The sequence below is a fragment of the Mesoplodon bidens genome (assembly GCF_964165515.1).
Source record: "Mesoplodon bidens genome assembly, chromosome: 1".
Lineage (NCBI taxonomy): Eukaryota > Metazoa > Chordata > Mammalia > Artiodactyla > Ziphiidae > Mesoplodon > Mesoplodon bidens.
In genome coordinates this window covers 8,533,347-8,552,853 of record NC_138176.1, presented here as the reverse complement: position 1 = coordinate 8,552,853, position 19,507 = coordinate 8,533,347, and the positions used below count along the sequence as shown (strand labels likewise).

General features: G+C 53.6%; 1 protein-coding gene across 6 annotated transcripts in view; it reads right to left on the bottom strand.

Annotated features, from left to right (window-relative positions):
• Positions 1 to 291: 291 nt before the first annotated feature.
• CHST15 (carbohydrate sulfotransferase 15) overlaps positions 292 to 19,507 on the bottom strand; it is a 99,384-nt gene continuing 80,168 nt past the window's right edge. For 2 of the 6 annotated variants that reach the window (XR_014016610.1, XR_014016611.1), the window contains exons 7-9: positions 18,361 to 18,508; positions 14,938 to 16,632; positions 12,958 to 13,440 (exon numbers count right to left, since the gene is read on the bottom strand). Coding sequence is in view for 1 of the 6 variants with exons in the window: in XM_081243678.1 (XP_081099804.1) it covers positions 16,442 to 16,632; positions 18,361 to 18,508 (339 nt within the window). In the remaining 5 variants the exon portion in view is untranslated. Of the gene's footprint in view, positions 1,704 to 1,822; positions 1,990 to 12,957; positions 13,441 to 13,713; positions 16,633 to 18,360; positions 18,509 to 19,507 lie in introns of those variants that run through there. The other 4 variants (XR_014016607.1, XR_014016608.1, XR_014016609.1 and 1 more) reach the window with 4 other exon arrangements.

Here is a 19,507-nt window from a genome sequence, read left to right as displayed (position 1 = left end):
CCCTGGCCCGAGGCTTTGCTGGGGGGAAGGGGCTGGGGAGGCCTAAAAACCCAGCTCTACCCGTGTGCATTTTTTAAACGTAATGCAGTGTGTTAAGTATCAATTGTGAACTTGATGTGTGATGAGAAGTGACGCTGACACTTCTTTAAACAGTGGAACCACTGAACAGGGACACAGCAGAGGATGTAAGCTTGGCCTTTGGGAAGTGTGTCCTGTCCAGACCCCTGAGCCAACCTTACAAATCTCTCAAATTGTCAGGAAGACATTGAAAATGATGATAAACACAACAGGAACAGTGCAAACGTATATAAATATATTTGGGGAGTGAGGGGTGGTGAGGATGTTCTGAATTTCAGCGTCCCATTGTCACTGCAAATCCCTGACGAGGGAAGACTGGTGCTCAGGGCTCCAGGCTCAGGGCAGGAAGCTTGGCCGCCAGCTTGCTCCTCACAGACCGCTTCCCAGGCCCCTGAGGTCTGTTCTCTGCGGAGAGGGGGCCAGCTCGGCGCGTGGAGGGCTGCTTCATCTTTTCTCCTGGAAAGGACAGTCAAACTGTTTTGGTGCTATTTTTAAATATTTAAATAAATGTCCTCTAATTCCCAGCCTAGGAAGCAGGATCAGGGCAGAAGGGGAGGGGGTCTTCTGTGCCACCGTTCCCCCAGGCCTCCCTGCCTTGCCTCGCGCTGGAGACACAGTGGTGAGGACTGGGGCCTGAAGATGCTGGGCACCGAGGGATGTGCAGGTACCACCATCAGCTGCAACCAGGGAGGCGCCTGCCCTTTGCCCTGCTGTTCTGTGTTTATGGACAGCTTTCCATCAAGTCCTTGTCCCTCTGCAGACACGCAGGCCACACAGATTTCCGTCCAGGTGTCAGATGGGAAGTGGCAGCCACGAGAAGAGGGACTCTCTCCCCGTGCTCTTCAGGGACCAGGCTTGTCCCCCAAATGCTGCAGGTGCCTCCAGCCATGGGGGCTGCTGGGAGGCCTTGCCCCTCGAGTCCCAGCCCACAGCCAGCCAGGTAAGCAGGACCCAGCTGAGGCACAGAACAGGAGTCCATGGCTCTCCACTGTCCTGCAATTCGGGCCACCAGGCCAACCACGTGACCAGACCGAGGGGGTTTCCAGAATGCAGGACTTTCAGGGCTGAATTCAAGAAAGTCCTGGGAAACTGGGACACGTAGGTCACCCTAGGGCCAACCTAGCCTCCAGCCACCCCAAATGTAACTCTCCAGAGATTTTGTTTCTCTTGGTCTCTCTTTGTGTGACTCTTTCTGGATCCCGGCGAACTCTACTGGGGCAAGAATATGCTTTTGATTCTTATAAGCCCAGAGCTGCTTATAAATTCTTAATTTGGGGCCAGCAGTTGCTCCAATTTAGCTCCTGGCACCAGGCCCGTTCAGCTCCTTGAAGTTCAAGGTTACTGCAGACAGAAGGATGAGGGAGGCCCTGTGCCTTCTGCCTGGGTTTTTGGCAAGTTCTCAGCGCTTCTTCTGAGAGCACCAGGCCTGGTCAGCTTTCACGAGAATGGTCGCCGCCTTTGTTTTCAGCCCCTTGGCTGATGCTCTCGGTGAAGTTGACATGCTTGGTTCAGGAGCACACGGTCCCCGTTCAAGTTCAAGTTCAAGTTCAAGTTCAGCTGTTGACCGTCCCTCTCTCTGCTCCTCCTAGAAGGTCTGCTCCTTGCCTTATCTGGAAGGGAAATTCCTGTTGATGAAAGAACATGTTGTTGTGTAAATTTCTGAATCTTTTGTTTATTCCCAGTCAAGGGCTCTTGAAGTTAAAAGCCAGGATTTTGCCACCTGCACACTTTCCTTTGTGACCTGCCCCCGGGCAATGTGGGCCTCCTGACCAGCAGCCCAGTTCAAGCGTTTGGGGGTTAGAAGGAGCCCATCTGTTCACGTATCACAGGTCATCCTGCTGGCATGACACAGGGGGGTTCTGATCTGTCTGCCCCGCTGGCTAACTGGATGATTTCTGTGTCTTCCCCTCCCTGAAACAGATGAAATGCATTGATGTCCCCATTCCTCACCTTTCCTGTACCCCACCCTTTGCCATGACACTTTCAGGACCCCCCACTGTGGGCCTGGCATCCTGCCCCAGAGATTTCAGTCTCTGCCCCGTGACTTGCTTTTACCAATGGGATTTTAGCAAACGTGACAAAAGCAGAAGCTTGAAGAAACACTTGCATCTCTCCCTCACCCTCTTGCTCCTCAGCCTTTTCCACAAGAATATGCCCAGGACAGCCTGCCGGAGGGTGGGCCATGTGGACTAAAGCCAAGGTCACCAGTTGTCCCAGCTGTGTCCACCCTGGGTCTACCAACCTGAAGCCAACTGGCAGACATGTGGGTGAGCCCAGCCACAACCAGAAGAACCGTCTGGCAGAGCCCAGCCTACGTCACTGACCCCCAGACTCATAAGCTGCTAAATCAATGCTAACAGTGTGACACTGAGGTTTGGTGAGGTTTTTGTTACGCAGCATCATCGCGGCAAGTGATGACAGATTCACTCCAACTCCAGCTGCCAGAGGAAGCTTTCAGTTTCTCTGAAGTCTCAGGACCCAACATGGTGCCGGGTATGGTTTGAGGCTGAAGGTGGAGATAGAAAGAGCCTGGGGCCGGGCAGACCAGAGTGTGGACCTCAGGCATGACTGTAGCAGGTTGGTTAACCCCTCTCTAGACTGGGGGCACTCCTGATACTACTGCTCCTAAAATTCTAATAGCTACAATGTATTGTGCGGTTATGCCTCTGGAATAACGGTAAGAGCTTTACCGTTGGATTTTCACCACAACCCTGTCACGATATGTCTGTTTTTCAGAGGAAGAAACTGGGGCTCTATGTGGTGAATTGGATGGGCCAGGGGCACACAGCACATGCTATACTAAGTTTTCTTTTATGTGTGTTTTGCTTTGAGCAGCATATAGAATTGTCTATATAATATGACTCAACTAATCAAAAGTGTAGAAAAATAAGATTGAAAAAAAATATGACGATAGTTGCCACAGAGTGCAAGGGCTTTTTTTTTTTTTTTTACTTTATTCATTCATTTATTAAACAAATGTCTTTTTTTGTTTTGGTTTGGTTTTTTTGTGGTACGCGGGCCTCTCACTGTTGTGGCCTCTCCCGCTGCAGAGCACAGGCTCCGGACGTGCAGGCTCCGGACGCGCAGGCTCAGAGGCCATGGCTCACGGGCCCAGCTGCCCCATGGCATGTGGGATCTTCCCGGACCGGGGCACGAACCCGTGTCCCCTGCATCGGCAGGCGGACTCTCAACCACTGCGTCACCAGGGAAGCCCAAACAAATGGTTTTTTAAACACCTGTTTCTTCTAGGCATTCTTTCAGGCGTTGGGTATGTGGCAATGAACAAATATATATATATATATATATATATATATATATATATATACATACACGTGTATATGCATACATGTGTTTATAATATATGTATAGTGTTATATGTATAGTGCTGGGTGTAAATGCCCTCTAGAAACTCCCATGGGCAAATACTTAAAGGGATTTTTTAGATAAATAGCATAACTCCTTGACTCGATGAATGCAAAAGGCTGAGCTTTGTGTTCTATGCCAGGGTCCAGAGTTTCCAACATGAGCAAGCTTCATTGGCTGAGTACAAGGTCTTGATATATTTTTCTTTATTTTTGTATTAACTTAAAATATTTAATAAATGTGTATTATCTTTTTAATAAGACGTATCATTTTTAAACATTTCTCTTCACACGTACTTAACTGTGTATTCTATACCACGTGACCAATGACAGTACGCCCTTCATATTTTCTAACTGTAATCGATATAAGGCCATTTGGCTCAATCAACTGGAAGACTAGTTATTATGGATGACTTCCTCCTAAAAATATATAGAAATGCTGGTAAAATATGTATTAGTTAGGATAGGAAAGTTTGGGGTAACATATAGACCCCAAAATATAAAGTGGTTGAAACATAATACCAAGGGACTTCTGTTTCTTGGAGATCTTGCAGAGGACCAATACTGAGGACAACAGGAAGGCTGATGACACACCAAAAAACATTTGTTTGAAGGCCCTGGAGAGGCAATCAAGCCTAAAAGGCCAAGGTCCTGCACTGGAACCTTGAACAAGCTTCATTTGCTGAGTATTAGGTCTTGAAATATTTTTCTTTATTTTTGTATTAAACTTAAAATTTTTAATAAATGTGTACTTTTCTACTCAGGGCACTTGGGAATCCTGGACAGAACAAGAGGCAAGGGGTCCAGGTTAGAGCTACCAGGGGATCAAGGAAACTAGCAAAGACGCTGATAGGCTTATGGATCTGGAAAGACAAAAATGAGATTCTTGGGGCTGGCAGTGGGGCAAAGAACCAAGCCCAGCTCTCAGTCAATTTCCCCCTCAAAATATCTGAAGATTTCTGAAGCTGAACAAGATGAAAACTAGAAAGGTAAACACAGAGCCTGAAAAGTAAGTGAAGTTTTTTAATTTTCTCACTGTGCTGAGGACACAAGGACTAGAGTTCAGGACCTATCATGGGGCAAGAGCCCTGATGAACACACCTTAAAACCATGCTGTAGGAGCAGACATGAGAAGAGGTGTTCCAATCCTGCCACCCAGCCCTGAGTAGCAGTACTTGAATAGCATCCACTCAGTTCCTGATTGGATTAAGATGACTAACCCCCACCCCTACACACACAGTTTATCCACCCATCAGAGAAAAGGATGAACGATGCCCAGAATTCAATGAAAAATTACTAGGCATGCCAAGAAACAGGACCAAATGGCCAAATACCAGGGGGAAAGGGATGGGGAGCAGACAACATAAAACAAGTACAACAAATAGAAAGCAAATAGTAAAAGTGTAGCTATAAATCCAAATATATTAATCGTTAGATTAAATGTAAATGGACTAAATACTCCAAACAAGACTAAAACTTCACATCAGATTTTTAAAACTTGATTATATTTTGGTTACAAGAGATCTACCTCAAAAACAAGCAAAAAGTGGTGAAAGTAAAGGCTGGGGAAAAAAACTATGCCAGATAAGCACTAAACCAAAAGGAAAAAGAGACAAATCTGTAATAATGTTAGAAGACATTAGCACATGGCTCTCAATAAAAATAGGAAAGCAATAAGGATATAAGTGTGAACAGCACAGTTAGTTTGAACTATACTACATCTAACAATGACAGAATACGCACTCTTTAAATGCACAAATATTTAATAAAATGAACCATATGCTGGGTCATAAAGCCAACCTCACAACTTTTAAGATTTCCATCATTCAGGGGTGTCTTCTGACCACTGCAAAATTAATCTAGGAATTAATCACAAAAGTTGACTAGAAAATTCCCCTCTCTGCCCTGCTAGCCATCTCTGCACCCCCAAAACATGTCAGTTTCTTTCTAATTCATAGTCAAGTTTGAAAGAAGGAAAGAGGGCACTTCTTGAGCCAGAGATAAAGTAGGAACCACAAGCCAGAAGGATCATTCATGAGCCAACACCACAGAAGCCCAGGGAGGGGTCAAATGTAAATATGTGTCCTAAGGGCTAGGGGCTGGGTTTTAACGCTCATGGAAGAGAGGAAACACATCCCTGACATAGAAGAGGCAGAGGTGAACTGGGTACTCTGAATAAAGTCAGGTCCCTGGAAGACTGGCCCCTCCTTATAAGAAAGACTCAGAAAATACAAGCGCAATCTCAGGAGCAAAGCTTGACTCTGCTCAGAAAAGATGACGGTGCATAAAAGCTCCCATTAAAAATGGAAGCTCCAAAATATTGGCTCTCATCTGAAAGTAGATATGAGGACCAATGCTGCTTTAGTTAATGCTAGACCACCACACTGTAGGACACAAATAAGTATCAGATAATAACCATGCTCTCACTGTGCTTTTCAGTGATTTTACACATTATAGACAAATGGAAAATGGGATAAATTGTGCCAGATTTTTTCCAGAGTAAAACTTTTTTTGGAGAATAAAACAAAAACAAAACAAAACAAAACGGAAGCTCCAAACCCACCCCACCCAACCAGATGGACAGTTTTAATTTATACTTCCCATAAAGCAAGGACATCCCAAACCAAAAAGTTATTGCAAAATTTGTTTTTAGAGAAATGATCCCTTGGATCCAGACCAAAGCAAAGATAAAATCCTTCCCTGGAGGGCTTCCCTGGTGGCGCAGTGGTTGAGAGTCCGCCTGCCGATGCAGGGGACACGGGTTCGTGCCCCGGTCCGGGAAGATCCCGCATGCCGCGGAGCGGCTGGGCCCGTGAGCCATGGCCGCTGAGCCTGTGCGTCCGGAGCCTGTGCTCCGCAACGGGAGAGGCCACAACAGTGAGAGGCCCACGTACCGCAAAAAAAAAAAAAAAAAAAAGAGAGGGGGACCCACTGCCACGTGGAGGTCCCAGACCTCAGCTCATCTACACTAAGGCAGGACGGGGGTCAGCACAGGACACCTGGGAGAGGGGGTCCCCTAGGACCCCTGAGCTCCTCCCCCGCATCTGTCAAGGACAAGGGTAACAGAGGAACCTGCCTGGGTAGGGCTAAGAGGCCACAGAGCACGGCTTATGGAGGTGGGGCCTGGAGCCGGGAGCCAGGAGGGCCATCTTGCAGGGAGGAGAGAGGAGAGCCCAGGAAGGAGGTGATGCTGGGAGGAGTGGAGAAGGCGGAACAGGGACGGGCGAGGGTGGAGCTCTGCAGGTCTGCAGGCAGAAGCGTCAAGCCCGGCCCCTTCCCGTCACCAATACTCCCGCGTCTGAGGTCCCCCTGGGGCGGGTGAGGGCTCCCCCAGGGCCCTCTTGGGCCATGCACAGTCCTAGGAGGGTGCCCGAGACCCAGGTTCAGGTCAGCTCAGGACAGGGTATTAGGAAGGGCGGTGTGGAGGACAAGGGCTGAGAAGGGGAGACCTACGTGTGGGAAGGATCAAGATGGGGAGGGGCTGGGGAGGTGCCTGACCACTGCCAGTCCCAAAGGGGCAGGAGGGTCTCAGCTCAGCCCACTAGGAGCTGTGTTCTGGCCGCGCCAGATAGAGCGGTGGGAGCACCTGACGGAGAGCCAGGCTGGCCCTCTCCCAGCCTTCCTTTCCCTGCAGGCACTGTGGGCGTGATCCTACATGGCCTGCAGGCCACCCGGCAGAGGTCGGGGCGGGGGGAGAGCCCGGAGACCAAGAAGCACATGTGAACACCTCTGGGGGCTCCTACGACCATCCTCGCCACATAACGGCACCTCCAGAACAAGGCTCCTGGTTGGCTGATCTGAGACCGCAGTCCTCCCATCCTTGGACGTCCTCTTATTAGGGTTACTGCTAGTCCCCAGGAGCTCCCTGGCCCAGGTGAGCGTTGAGCAAGAAGACAGTGGAGGGTCAAGCGGGCCATCCAGATTGGTGATGTGCATCTGCCAGGGTAGCCCTTGGAAAGGCTGGCTGAGACAGGTCCCCTGGGTGCAGTGCCTAGAGAGGCCACACGGGGGCAGCACAGGGCTGTGTTTCGGTGCCTTCTGCTCCCAGGGCAGCCAGCCTGGAATCCCAGAAAAGTGGGGAGGGGCTTGCCGCTCCCGGCCCAACCCCTTCGGCAGACACTTCCTCTGCGAAACACCTTGGGCTCGTAAGCAGCTTGCGGAAAGTGTCAAGTCTTCAAAAGGCGACAAAGAGAAGGGCAGATCTGAAAGGGCCCCTTGAAATCCTCCAGGCCCCCACCCTGCTCAGTAGCTGGGGAAACAGGCTCAGAGAAGTCAAGTCGCTGGCTCCGTTGTCATCCAGATCCCTAGCTCCCAGGTCAGTTCTCTCTCTAGGCACTCACTGCCTCCCTCTTGGGGACATCACTCCACGGCTGGGTATCTGAGGGTGGGGGAAGGAACAGCCTGTGTGCCCCCAGGATTCGCTGTCTGGGTGCGAGATGAAAACACACAAATGACTGCAGAGTCACGTAGAAAGTAATCAACACCACACGAGATGGGAGAGAGACTGAGGAGGGGAAGAGGCCTCAAGCAGGTCAGGAGGTGGGAGGCGGGAGGAAGGGTGGAATCCAGGAGGCCAGCGTGGAGGAGGAGGTAACACTTGCCCTTGGCCCTGGGGTGGGATAAGAAGCTGGCTCAGTTGAACAGTGGGGAGGGTGGGCCCTCCTGGCGGTGCGTTGGCTTGAGCAAAGGCACGGAGGCAGAAAACGTGGAGCAGAAGCAAAGCGTGTGCTCTCTTAGGGGAAGTAGGAGATTAGAGGCCAGAGAAGTTCGCCTGCATCCTGAGGTCTTGTGCAGGCTGCCTGGGTTGCTGCCTTTAGAACTGGAGGCTGGCCTGGCTGTGGAATTTTCCTGAATTCCGCTATGTTGAAAGTGTAGAAAACGGCAGTTCTGCAGATTATCTCTCGTGGAGGCGGGAGTAAACAAAAGATCTCCATGGTGACCGTGGCCCCTCATTTGGGATGTCCAGCTGCCCCTCGGAGATGTGGAGGCCAGCCCTGAGGAGGGCAGCTGCCACTCCTCATTCCTCACCCACGGCTCCAACCCACAGCAGCAGCAGCAGCGGCTGGCCACGGGGGGCCACAGGGGGCCCCTGACCAACCTCAGAACTGGCAGGATGGGACCAGCCCGGGATTCCCGGGCTCTGAGAAAGCCTCAGACCGTGAGACGGAAGGGCCTCTGGAGCAGCCGGTCCCACCTGTTCAACCTCCCAAAAAGTCAGGGGCTCCTCCTGAGGGTCAGCACACACGCAGCTCAGCTTCCTCCCATCCAGGTGGACGCAGGACACAGAAGGGATGCAGTAAGAGGGCGGCAGAGGCCAGGATCAAGTCTCTGCCCAAGGGCCCCTGCAAAGCTGGGCACCGATGGGGTGCCGGGAGGTGGGGTGGGGTGCTGTCCGGGTCAGTTCTGCTGCTTCCACAAGAAAATGACCTTGAAGAGGCCACCTGGCCCTGACCTTGTCCCAGGTGCGTGTGTCGGCCTCCCAGCCCAGACTGTCCCGAAGGTACCGGCAGCCCCCGATTTCACCTGAGGTTCTGCCTCCTTAGAAACTCAGAGACTTCAGGGACTCAGAGGTGAGAAGTGCAGGTGAAGACTCGGGCCCTGGAGATCCACAGACCTGAGATCAAGGACTAACTGCTCCTTAGGGGCTGGGGGCCTGGGGCTTGTTGTTTGGCCCCTCTGAGCCTCAGTTCCCCCACCTGTACAATGACAGAACCAGAAGAAAGACAGGACCTCTCTCCTAGGGTGGTGGTGAGGATCCAAGGCCACACTTGGAGCTGCACGGAGCCCGGGGCCTGGCACTCAGCACGTGCTCAGTAAACAGCACCCGTATCACTGCTGTCACCGCTTGTACCGTAGATGCCTCTCAGCCGGCCTCCCCACTGACAGGTGCCTGCCTCCTCGTCCCCTAGGCACCCTTGCTGATGTTCAGGGCATGCTCAGTGCTCTCGGCCATTCTGCAAAACGCCCTCCAGTCAATTCTGAGTTTATTACAGGTCACTTTTGTTTGTTCCCAAGTCTTTCTTATGCCAGTTGTGCTTGGTATTAGAAATGTGTGATTTAATAAATATAGAAACCAGCAGTTCTCAAACTGTTAAGAATGAAGACTACTTTACACTCTCAAAACTTATCGAAGATTTCCAAAGAGCTTTTGTTTATGTGGTTCCTATCTATCAGTATTTACTATATTAGAAATTAAAGCTGAAAGATTTTCAAAGCCCATGAATGCACAAGCACATAGTCCATCAGGCATCAGAGTGGGCCTCAGCCGCTGGAAATGATCACGTGTACATCATGAGTAAATGAGAGGATAAAGGGCGAATGATGTCTTGGTATGATCATGCAGAGTCTTAGTTTTGACTGGTGGATCTCCCCAAAGGGCCTCGAGGGTCGCCCGCATCCTTGGACCACACTTTGAGAACCACTGATGTAAACAAATGAACTACAAGTGCAAAATATGAGTCAATTTCTAAAAACCAGGTCAGAAGTTTTGGAAAGTCACAGTACACATGAGGGGAATAACCACATATACAATGAAAGACTGTTTTCAGAGGCTTCGCAAGGGCTTTCCAGTTCTCATGCCCCTTTAGAGGACCGAAACCGGAAACCAGTGCTGATTCATCGTGATGCGGTTTCAGCCAGAAAGATGACCCAAACCTCCAGTCTGCAGACTTATGTTTGGGTAAAAGGCTTTGGCCCTTTTATCAAAAGACAAATTAGTGTACTTTAAATATTTTAAGTAAAAATAAAAGGTTTAAGAAATGTATGTGTGGTTAAGTAGGATTTACAGATGCTCTTGAGAATTCTGACCCAACCCAGCCCATCCTCCCCAGCGTGGACACCAGCTCCACGCCTCATCCTGGCCTCTGACCACTTGGCCTTTGGCCTCCCCGCCTCCTGCGTCACGCAGACTGGGCTCCACGAATACGTGGTGAAAGAACCAGTGAAAGAATCACTGAATGAGCAGACGACCAGCCCCCACCCACCCTAATGCCTGGCCCAGCACCTTGCGCAAAGGAGATGTTCAGAAAACCCTTGCTAAAAAATTAAATTTTGACTCTTTGCAGACTTTCTAGCTGAGTGTGTCCCCTGGTGCCTTTGAGGCCCTCAGGAGGGGCTGAGCCCAGGGTCAGACCATCCACTTCTGATGTGACTCTGAAGCCCCCCGCTACAGCCAGCCCGAGGTCCTGTGAGGTCAGCCTGGCCCTGTGAGTGGGAGGCTTAGCCGGCCAGGGCAGGGAGGACGCCTCTGGCAGCAGGACTCTCAGCTGCGAGACCTTCTCGGCAAAACAAAGCCATGTTTATTTCCCTTTGTTTTCCCTAGAAGCCCCAGTCACCACCTAGACCCCTGGATGGGCAGGTCTGCAGAAACCTCTGCCCCAGAAGACTCAGGAACTGCTGCCCCAACCTTAAGGGCATCTGAGATGGGAGCTGACAGGTGAAATGCAGACAGGCTGCTGGGGATGGGAGCCTGATGGGGGAGTGGGGGGATGTACGCTGTAGCACGCTGTAGCAGTGAAAGCATTGACTATGAAGTTAAAAGTGAAAAATCTGAGTTGACATTCTGCTCTTTCTGGAGATCGGAGCTGTGTGACCTCAGGCAGGTGTGTAGCCTCTCTGATCCTCACTTTATACTTTCATGTACCATTGCCTCGTTAACTCCCAACACCCACTCATGAAGCCCATAGACCTGCAGATGTGGAAGGGACCCGCAGTGTCCCCAAGGTTATGGGGTGGACACAACCCAGGCCTTGAACCCAGCTCATCTGGCTCAAGGCCCAAGGCTCACCCCTTCCCCACACTGTCCTCCTGGGGGAGCCGAGTTTGATGGGTGCAAGTCAGACTGTCCCTTTTAGGGGAAGAATGGTGGAGAAAGATGGTTCATGAGTCCAGGAGAAGATGCTGGAAGCCTCCCCATCTTGATTCCCTGGACCCAGCCTTTCTCTGCTCTGCGAGAAGGGAATTGTTCAGGGAGCTGAGGTGCTGGGTCCCCACTACCACCTCAACGTGAGGCCTTGGGAAAGTCGTGAGACTCAGAGAGGCCCAGGCTTCGGACTCACCTACTTCTAGACCTGACCGGGGCCTGATCTCAAAGGGGCTGCTCAGAGCATACAGAGCCGGGGGTGCACCAGAAAGCCCCAGGAGCCCCAGCAGCCTCCGTGCCCCCTGTGCCACTGCACCCATGGGGTCCTCCACCGTGGGAGGGGAAGCCCCCTTCCTACTCTCCTCTGTGCCCCAGACTTGGAGCTGGGCACCCACAGAGCGGGGCGGTCACACGGGATGGACCATCCTACTCTTTGCTTCGCCCCAAGCGTGCGGGTAATGAGCACAGGTGCAGCTTGAGCGGGTCCTGGGCCCCCGGCAGGAAGACTCAGACACTCCCAGGTGGCGGCCGAGGGGGAACTGTTCTTCCTTGGGGGCCTGCTGCAGTCACTGAGATGCCACCACTTCCGCCCCTGTGGCGTCCTCGTCACCTGCAGGCTCTCAGGACAGCAACCTGCAGGCCTAAGAGACCCAGGACCGCCCAGCCTCCACCCTGCCACTCGGAACCTGAGCAGGGGCAGTTCTGCAAAGGATGGGAACCCAGAGGGGGAGGGGCGGGAGGGCTGGGGACAAGGGCCAGGCTGACGGCGCGGGGCTTCGGGAGCAGGGACAGAGTCGAGGTCGTGGAGTCAAGGCCAGGTCGGGGGCCATCAGGCATGAGCACTGAAAGTGAGGCTGGCGGTTGCCTTCCAAAGGCATCCCTGGAGCATGGGACCATGAGGCCACTGGCCCCCGAGACTCTCTCAGGGGCCAGAAGCCATTCTAACCATATTTGTAGTTTTCACAAGCTGCTCCCTTGGGAGCATAACTCACTCAGAAACAGCTGAACTGGAGAAATTCGAAACTGCCCATGTGGCTTCTGTGGGTCTCCTGAGGGAGAAAGAACCCTATCCGGGCCTGGGGCCACCACGTGGCTCACTCCGGAGAAGCATACAAAAGGACAACGTGCCGTTCACCCGGTCCCCCTCACTCCAGTCACAGGGTCCTGCCTGGACAGGAAGATGCGCCATCTCAGAACAGACGTGTCGGGAAGCTCAGCCCTCTGCTAGGCACTCAGACCTGCGTGGGCCCCTCAGGGCACAGCCACAAGGGACCGACCCGTGGGCACCCACTCCATCCTCTGACTGCCGACCAGCCTACTGGACCCACCCCCCTATTGCTGGCTGAATAACGGCTCCCAAAGATGTCTGCATTCTAATTCCTGGAACCTATAAATGTTACGTTATCTGGCAAAAGGGGCTTTGCAGATGTGACCTTGAGATCGGGAGATGATCCTGCATTAGCATCCTGTGGACCAGAGTCATGGCAAGGGTCCTTGCAAGAGGCCAGAGGGGGAGAAGCAGAGAAGGTGACAAGATGAAGGAAACAGTGTCAGAGAGAGTCTCAAGGTGGAGGAAAGGGCCACGAGCCAAGAAATGCAGGCGGCCTCTAGCAGCTGGAAAAGGCAAGGAAACGGATTCTCCCCAGAGCCTCCAGAAGGCGCCAGTCCTGCCCGCCGACATCTTGACTTCAGCCCCGTGAGACTGAGCTTGGATCTCTGACCCCAGACCTGTGAGGTAATGACCTTGTGGTGTTAGTTTAAGCCACGCGGTCCAGTGTAACCTGCTGCAGCTTACATAGCTCCCCAGGCTGCTCTGCAGGCAGCCCTGCCAGGTGAAGCTCTGGGAAAGTGAGGTCTTCCTAGAGTCTCAACAGGATCTGCCCACAGGGTGAGGATTCTGCAGCAACAGAAAAATACCCGCCCACACACAAGGCGTCTCACTGCTGGACGAGGTCCAGGTTCCTCCAGCAGCACGTGGCCTTTGCTTCAATTCCCAAACGGACTCATCTGGGGAGAGGTCATTCCGAGGGGAGGTTTCCATGAAGACGGAGATGATCCTCGTCAGAATGTTTCCCTGAGAGCTGGTTCCCGAGTCAGGGCGGGAGGTGGTCCCACAGCAGAGGGGGTTCTGGACAGGCCCTGGGGGAGGGGGTTGTGCCATCAGCCCTCCAGACTCACCCGTCTGTCCCGACCCCCGTCTCCCACCGGCCGCTTCTCCTCCCAGGCACAGCATCTTCCTTGCTGAGTGAAGCCGCCCCGGCTTTGCCATCAAGAGCTGGGGTCCTCATTTCCAGGCCTGGACTCGCCAGCCCCTCTTCCCCCAGCACACAACCGTGGGGGGGGGCAGTGCTGGGGAGACGCTCGCCCAGGGTGAGTCTTTACAGAATTCAGGGACCAACCCAGGCTCCCTGCTACCCCCAGGATGGCCCCGGCTTCCAGAGCCCCGAACTTGAGAGGCCCTCATCTCTCAGGCTTGCCCTGGCTGCACGTGGGGGCCTTGAGTGTCCAGGGACAATGCCGTGCCCCCAGTGACACCAGGGGTCTCAAACTCGCAGCCCCCAGGGGCCAGGCAGGCCCCCGGAATGAGGGCAGCAGCCTGCTGGGAGCAGCAGGTCCTGCGGTCACCCAGCCATCAAATCTAAACGTCTGAGGACGACGTTAGGCCCATCTGTGGGCAGGGCTGCACCTCGCCGCTCTGACTCACACCCCTGGCTGGCCTCACGTGGGAGGCCCTGGTAACGTCTGGCCTCTCCTGCCTGCTGTTCTCTCTCGCACCGTCACCACGTGTGGCAGGTCCCCTGCATACCGGGTGCACATCACACGCAGGTGAGACACAGAACTGCTCCCATGGTTCATTCACGCACAGCGGACACGGCGGAAAACCTCCCACAAGCGCTCTGACGGCCTATGAGGAGGGGCATGCACCCCCGGGTCCCGGTCACAGGGGTCCACATTTAATTATGTTCAACATTAATAAACGTATAGCATAACAGAGGTTCATTAACATACCTTACGCGACTAAGGGAGTACAATTTAATACAACCCGATGCACAGCTTTGGGGACACAAAGGAACTTCCAGACCGGGTCGTGAGAAATCCTCCATTTCGCTTTGGTTTGGGATGACAGGCTCGAGGACCACGGCTCGAAAGGGCAGCCGTGCTGTCACCAAGAGTGGGGCCTCGAGTGAGAGAGAGCAGAGGAAAGCAAAGGAACAGACAGACAGCCCTTTGGAGAAAGGCCCCTGGAGAAACCGGGTCTGCACAGCGCTGATCGCCACCAAGGGATCATCTATAAAAAGATTTGTATCATAAACCAAATAATATTGGAAATAAGACTTTCAGTAATACTTCTGTAAGAAGCAGAATTACGTTACATGTTGTTCACATGCACAGGGGTGTGTAAGAAAAGTCCTTGTAATTACAGTCGGGGCCGAAGAGCAAAAATCTGGGCTGAAAGTGACAAGCGAACTGAAAGAGAAATAAATGCATGAAGGGGTGTGTCCAGAGCGGGAAAAGCTGACCAGCAACAGAACTGAAGGGAACCCACTCAGAAACGCACACACACACACCCACGCACACCGCACCTGCGCTGCAGATAAATACACACGCACATGCAAGTGACGTCCCCTACGGCACCTTGTGCTCAGGCCAGGTTTGCCTGCTGGCTGCTGCTCCGAGGGCCACCAGGAGAGAAATGGGGGCCTGTCCCTGAAAGCGGGTGTTCAGGCCCATGGCTCCTTCACAGCAGAAACAGCCCGGCCGTGCCATTCAGAGCCCTCCATACGCCTTCAAATGGGCCGAGCATCCCATCTCCAACGGCACTAGGGCTGGACAGCTCAGCAAATCCTCACTCCCACAACTGGCGGCTGGGCGTGTAGGCATTTGCACTCTCTGACTGATGTGCATCTGGGACCTCGACTTGGAGAGCTCTGATTCGCAGAAGCTTCCCTTGACAACCACGTGCAAAGCTTGGTTGGGGTCCCGCCTGGGGCTGCGTGCAAGGACTGTGTTCAATCCTTCCCATCACCTCCAAGTAACAGCAAGACCTTCAGCCCATCCAACAGTAAACCAGGCTGCCAAGTGGCCCAAAAGTTCTGTCAAGGACACAGCTCCCAGCATTCTCGTTCCAAATCAACGCACAGTATGTCTGGCCCAGGCATACCTCATGTGCTGTGCTTCCGAATCAGAAGAAAGCGTCCTGCAGTCCGTTGAGTGAGGAAGGACCTCTGGCCACACACGGCGGAGAACGTGATAACAAGTTCACTTGGGAGGAAAGGCAGAGCAACGGAGCCTGTCGCACCCAGAACTAAAACCTCAAACGGCTGCGGTTCTCTGAGGACCTCAGATGCACGGCGAGCGCCAAGATGCCCAGATTTTCCATCAGTTCCTTCGAGGTGCTCGGTCTGGCATTAACAGCAAAAATTTCCCTTCCGATTTTAAACTGGTTATATTCCAATTAGAAGCTGAAAAAACCCTTGAGAAAACATCTAAAGGGGCAGCAAAGAAAGCTCCAGCCAGTGACATGTAGAAAGTGGTTTGTTTTAAATGCGTTCATTTTCTGTTAAACATAAGTGAAGTCCACAGGCCAGTAGGGGAGGAGGTCCGAGACACGAATGTGCTACCAAACATCGACTTGTGTCTTTTTTCTCGTCAACAGTGAAGTTAACAGGGTTTAAATCTGAAGAGATGGAAGGGCTGACTCTGGGGTAAAAGGGAAAAAAAAATGGGAGCCTCCATTCTCCGCCAAAATGAGGTTAGTGATCTAAACAGAGGGTTTCGAAGCTGAATGTATAGTGTACGTCTGGCCAGCCCCGGGGCGGGACCTCCACCCAGAACTGTCAAAGCCCAGACTCCACGCTTCCCTCCCGGCACCCAGCCCAGCGTCCGCTGGCCTCACCCCGGACCCCAGCCACGCTCGGGGCAGAGGGGACCCTTTCCCAAGTGGAATTTCCAACAGCCTCCATCCGAGGCTCGGTGAAGGGTCCATCGCCGGACTGTTTAACATCACAAAGGAAATTCTGAACTGGTTTCCATAAACGTGGGCCTGGGGAGAGGTTTTCTCCAGGCTCTGAGCGAAAGGGTTCCCCACCAAGAGAGATTTTCAAAGCATGGAAATCATGGCGGCAGCGGGAACCCGGCCTCACGTCTTCTTCCACAGGAAGGCCTCGTCGGCGAGGACCTGCGCCAGCCGGGCGTTGAAAGGCCCGTAGAAGTCCCGCAGGAGCCTCTGTGTGACCGGCCACATGGGCCCCAGGTTCCGGTCCTCGGGACGCCGCGCGTTGGATGCGGGGCTCTTGGTCATCAAGGCCTCTTGTTTCTCACTTAAGGGCCCTGGAACACAAAGGAAAGAGCCAATGAGGCAGGAGGCAAAAGAAACTTTGAGAAAATCCCAGCCGTGCTTCCTGTTGAGACAGGAGTTTCCCGTAAGAATGTGTTTGGAGGTTCAAATTCTTTGGCTGGATCCATTTCTGAGTTGCTGAGGGTGGAAGGTGGAAATTCCAGGGTGAAAGAGCAGAGATTCTGGGGTCCGGAGTGTTACCCCATCCCTGGAAGCAAGGCTGGGGCTCTGGGGCGCAGTTTCATTTCCAACTGCCCGTAAACGGGAGCCAGCCTGTCCTTGGGTAACTGGGCGACCTGCCACACACAGTCCCTGCACATAGCCTCTCCTGCTCACCAGCCACTGGAAGTCTGCCCCCACTGCTTCTACTTCAAGCTGATGCAAAGGGCCTCGTGATGGGGCCATATTTCACCCTGTGTGTCGTGCTGTGAAGTGGCCGTGGGGGGAGGGGAGAGGCCACCTGCCCAGAGACCCCCGCTGGCTGAACCTCCACCTGCGGCAGGCACATCCATGGGGAGAGGCCGGGAACCGGCCAGCTGGTGCTGCCCCCTGAGGCTGCCACTTCCACCCTCAGCCCTCGGGACCGCAAACCTCTCACTGGCTTAACCCCCAGGACCACTGCTCAGGCCTCTGTGCCCCGGCCTCTCTCCATCAGTCTGAAGTCCTGAGCCCATGCACAGAAAAACTACGTCCCAGTGTCCTCGGGTTACGTGACAGGGAAGGAACAGAACTGGCCTTACTGTACATCTTAGGGATTAAAGACAAGCTCATGAACGTGACAGAGTCTACAGGTGGCCAAATCAAAGACAAATGGTTCTAGGCCTTAAAAGGAAAAAGTAATCACACGCCATCACATTACAAGCTCTCCAAGACAAGGAAAAAGAAAATCAAATGACAAAAGGGTCCCGAGTCCCAGTGGCGGGCAAACAGATTTCAGGAAAAGTTCAATTAACAAAATTCCCAGGCAAGCTCATGAGACAGGGCCGCGGGGGGCATCTGGGGAGGAGCGTGCAGGACGCTCCAGCCTCTGCAGCGGTCCTGGGTGCCATCCACGGGGAAGCACTCTGCACCCGTGTACACGCCTCTACCAGCCGTCTCCGTGGCCAGCGACTTGACCTCATGCCACAAAGTGCCACTCGGGACTCTGGCGGATGGTCTCCTCTGGCTGGGGGCAGGCTCCCCTCCCCAGAGGCCCAGGAGCCCAAACCCAGCCACATGGCTCTGCCTGCGGGGGTTCCCAGCAAAGCTGAGACAAGCCTGGACCTGTCCATCCCCTCCCCCAGGCCCTGAGGCCTCTGCAAGATGGTCCCAGGCGCCCAGACACCCTGTCCATCCTCAAGGCGCAGCTCACACCCTCCCTTCCAGGATCGCTTCAGCGGCTGGGCCTCCAAGTCACGTGTACGGACCCACCGGGAGATCGCTAACCTCCCCCATGTCACTCTACCAGTTACTCGGTTATTCGAGTCTTGGCTTCCTCCTCTCCCTCCAGTGAGGAAGCTCCCAGATGAGAGGCCATCTCTTCCTCCCCAGAGACGGCTCCCCACACCATGCGCAAGGCCCCGTGTGCACGTGGTGCCCGACAAACAGGTACTAACGGGCCTCCCGGCTCAGCCCACCCTGCTCGGCTCAGGGGTCTGCGTGGGACGCGGGGAGCGCCTCACAGAGCCGGTGTCCTCGGAGCTCGCGCCCTGCTCTGTGGGCCTCCAGTGCGACATTCATACCGAGGCTGAGAAACTGGAAGACCCTGTGCATGGTGTACTTGACGTTAGAGGCGTGGTCTTCCAGGCGGAGAACGAGGAGCTGTTCTTTCTTAAAGACCGTGAGCCAGTCCAGAAGGTACACGGCGTACAGCCCGACGTGCAGCCTCACCTAGGACCAAAGAAGGCAGGCGTTAGTTCAGGGGTAATTCCTCCGACACCGACGGCGCTTTTCCAGACGTATCACACACGTCATTATAAACCAACAGTGAAGAGCTGTCCCCGCGAACAATCGCCTTCAGAAGCTGGATTTTAAACGCCACGTGTTCTTGCTTCTCCACGCTGGGTTTGCTGCCCCCCGCACAAAGGATTCCCACCCTCAGGGTCCCATGTCATCCTCAGGTCAACCCTGTAGGTAGCTCCACACCACTTCATAGTGAGGAGCGGGGAGAAGGGAGAAGCCAAGGTCACACCCACCGATGGTGCGAATGTTCTTTGCACATATCCCGGCTGCCTCAGCTCCTATGCCCAGCGCACCACAGCCGTGAGAAAAGACAAGCTCGTGAATGTGACAGAGTCTACAGGTGGCCAAATCAAAGAAAAAGGGTTCTAGGCCTTAAAAGGAAAAAGTAATCACACTCCGTCACATTACAAGCTCTCCAAGAAAAGGAAAAAGAAAATCAAATGACAAAGGGTCCCGAGGCAAATGCTCCAGCAACAAGCCCCGAGAGGGAACAGCCAAATGCCTGGCGCCACACAGGCATCCATGACCTTGGGTGTGTGAGCACACCCCAATATAAGCAGAGTTGTACGAAGCCATCCCTTTCCACCTATGCGTCGGGGTTCTCGTCCTCCTCCTGTGCCTTGTCTCACGCCAAACTGCAAGCATGTGTGGTGAAGCACGAACCTGACCACAGAGAGGTCTGGCCCTTGTCCTCAGCTCCCGGAAGGTGATCTCTAGGCCACCTGGAATGTCCTGCCTGGTAAGAGTATGTTGCTTGCCTGGGGGGGTCTGGCCACTGGACAGTCTAACAGTGTGAGTTACGATGGGGTCTTTAGGCCACGCAGTACCGGCCTGACCTCCAGGAGGGACTGGACAGTAAAGGTCGGCCAGGCAGTTAGTACGTGAGGAGCCTCAAGAAGTGCTTGGGACACCGAAGGCTTGGGTGGG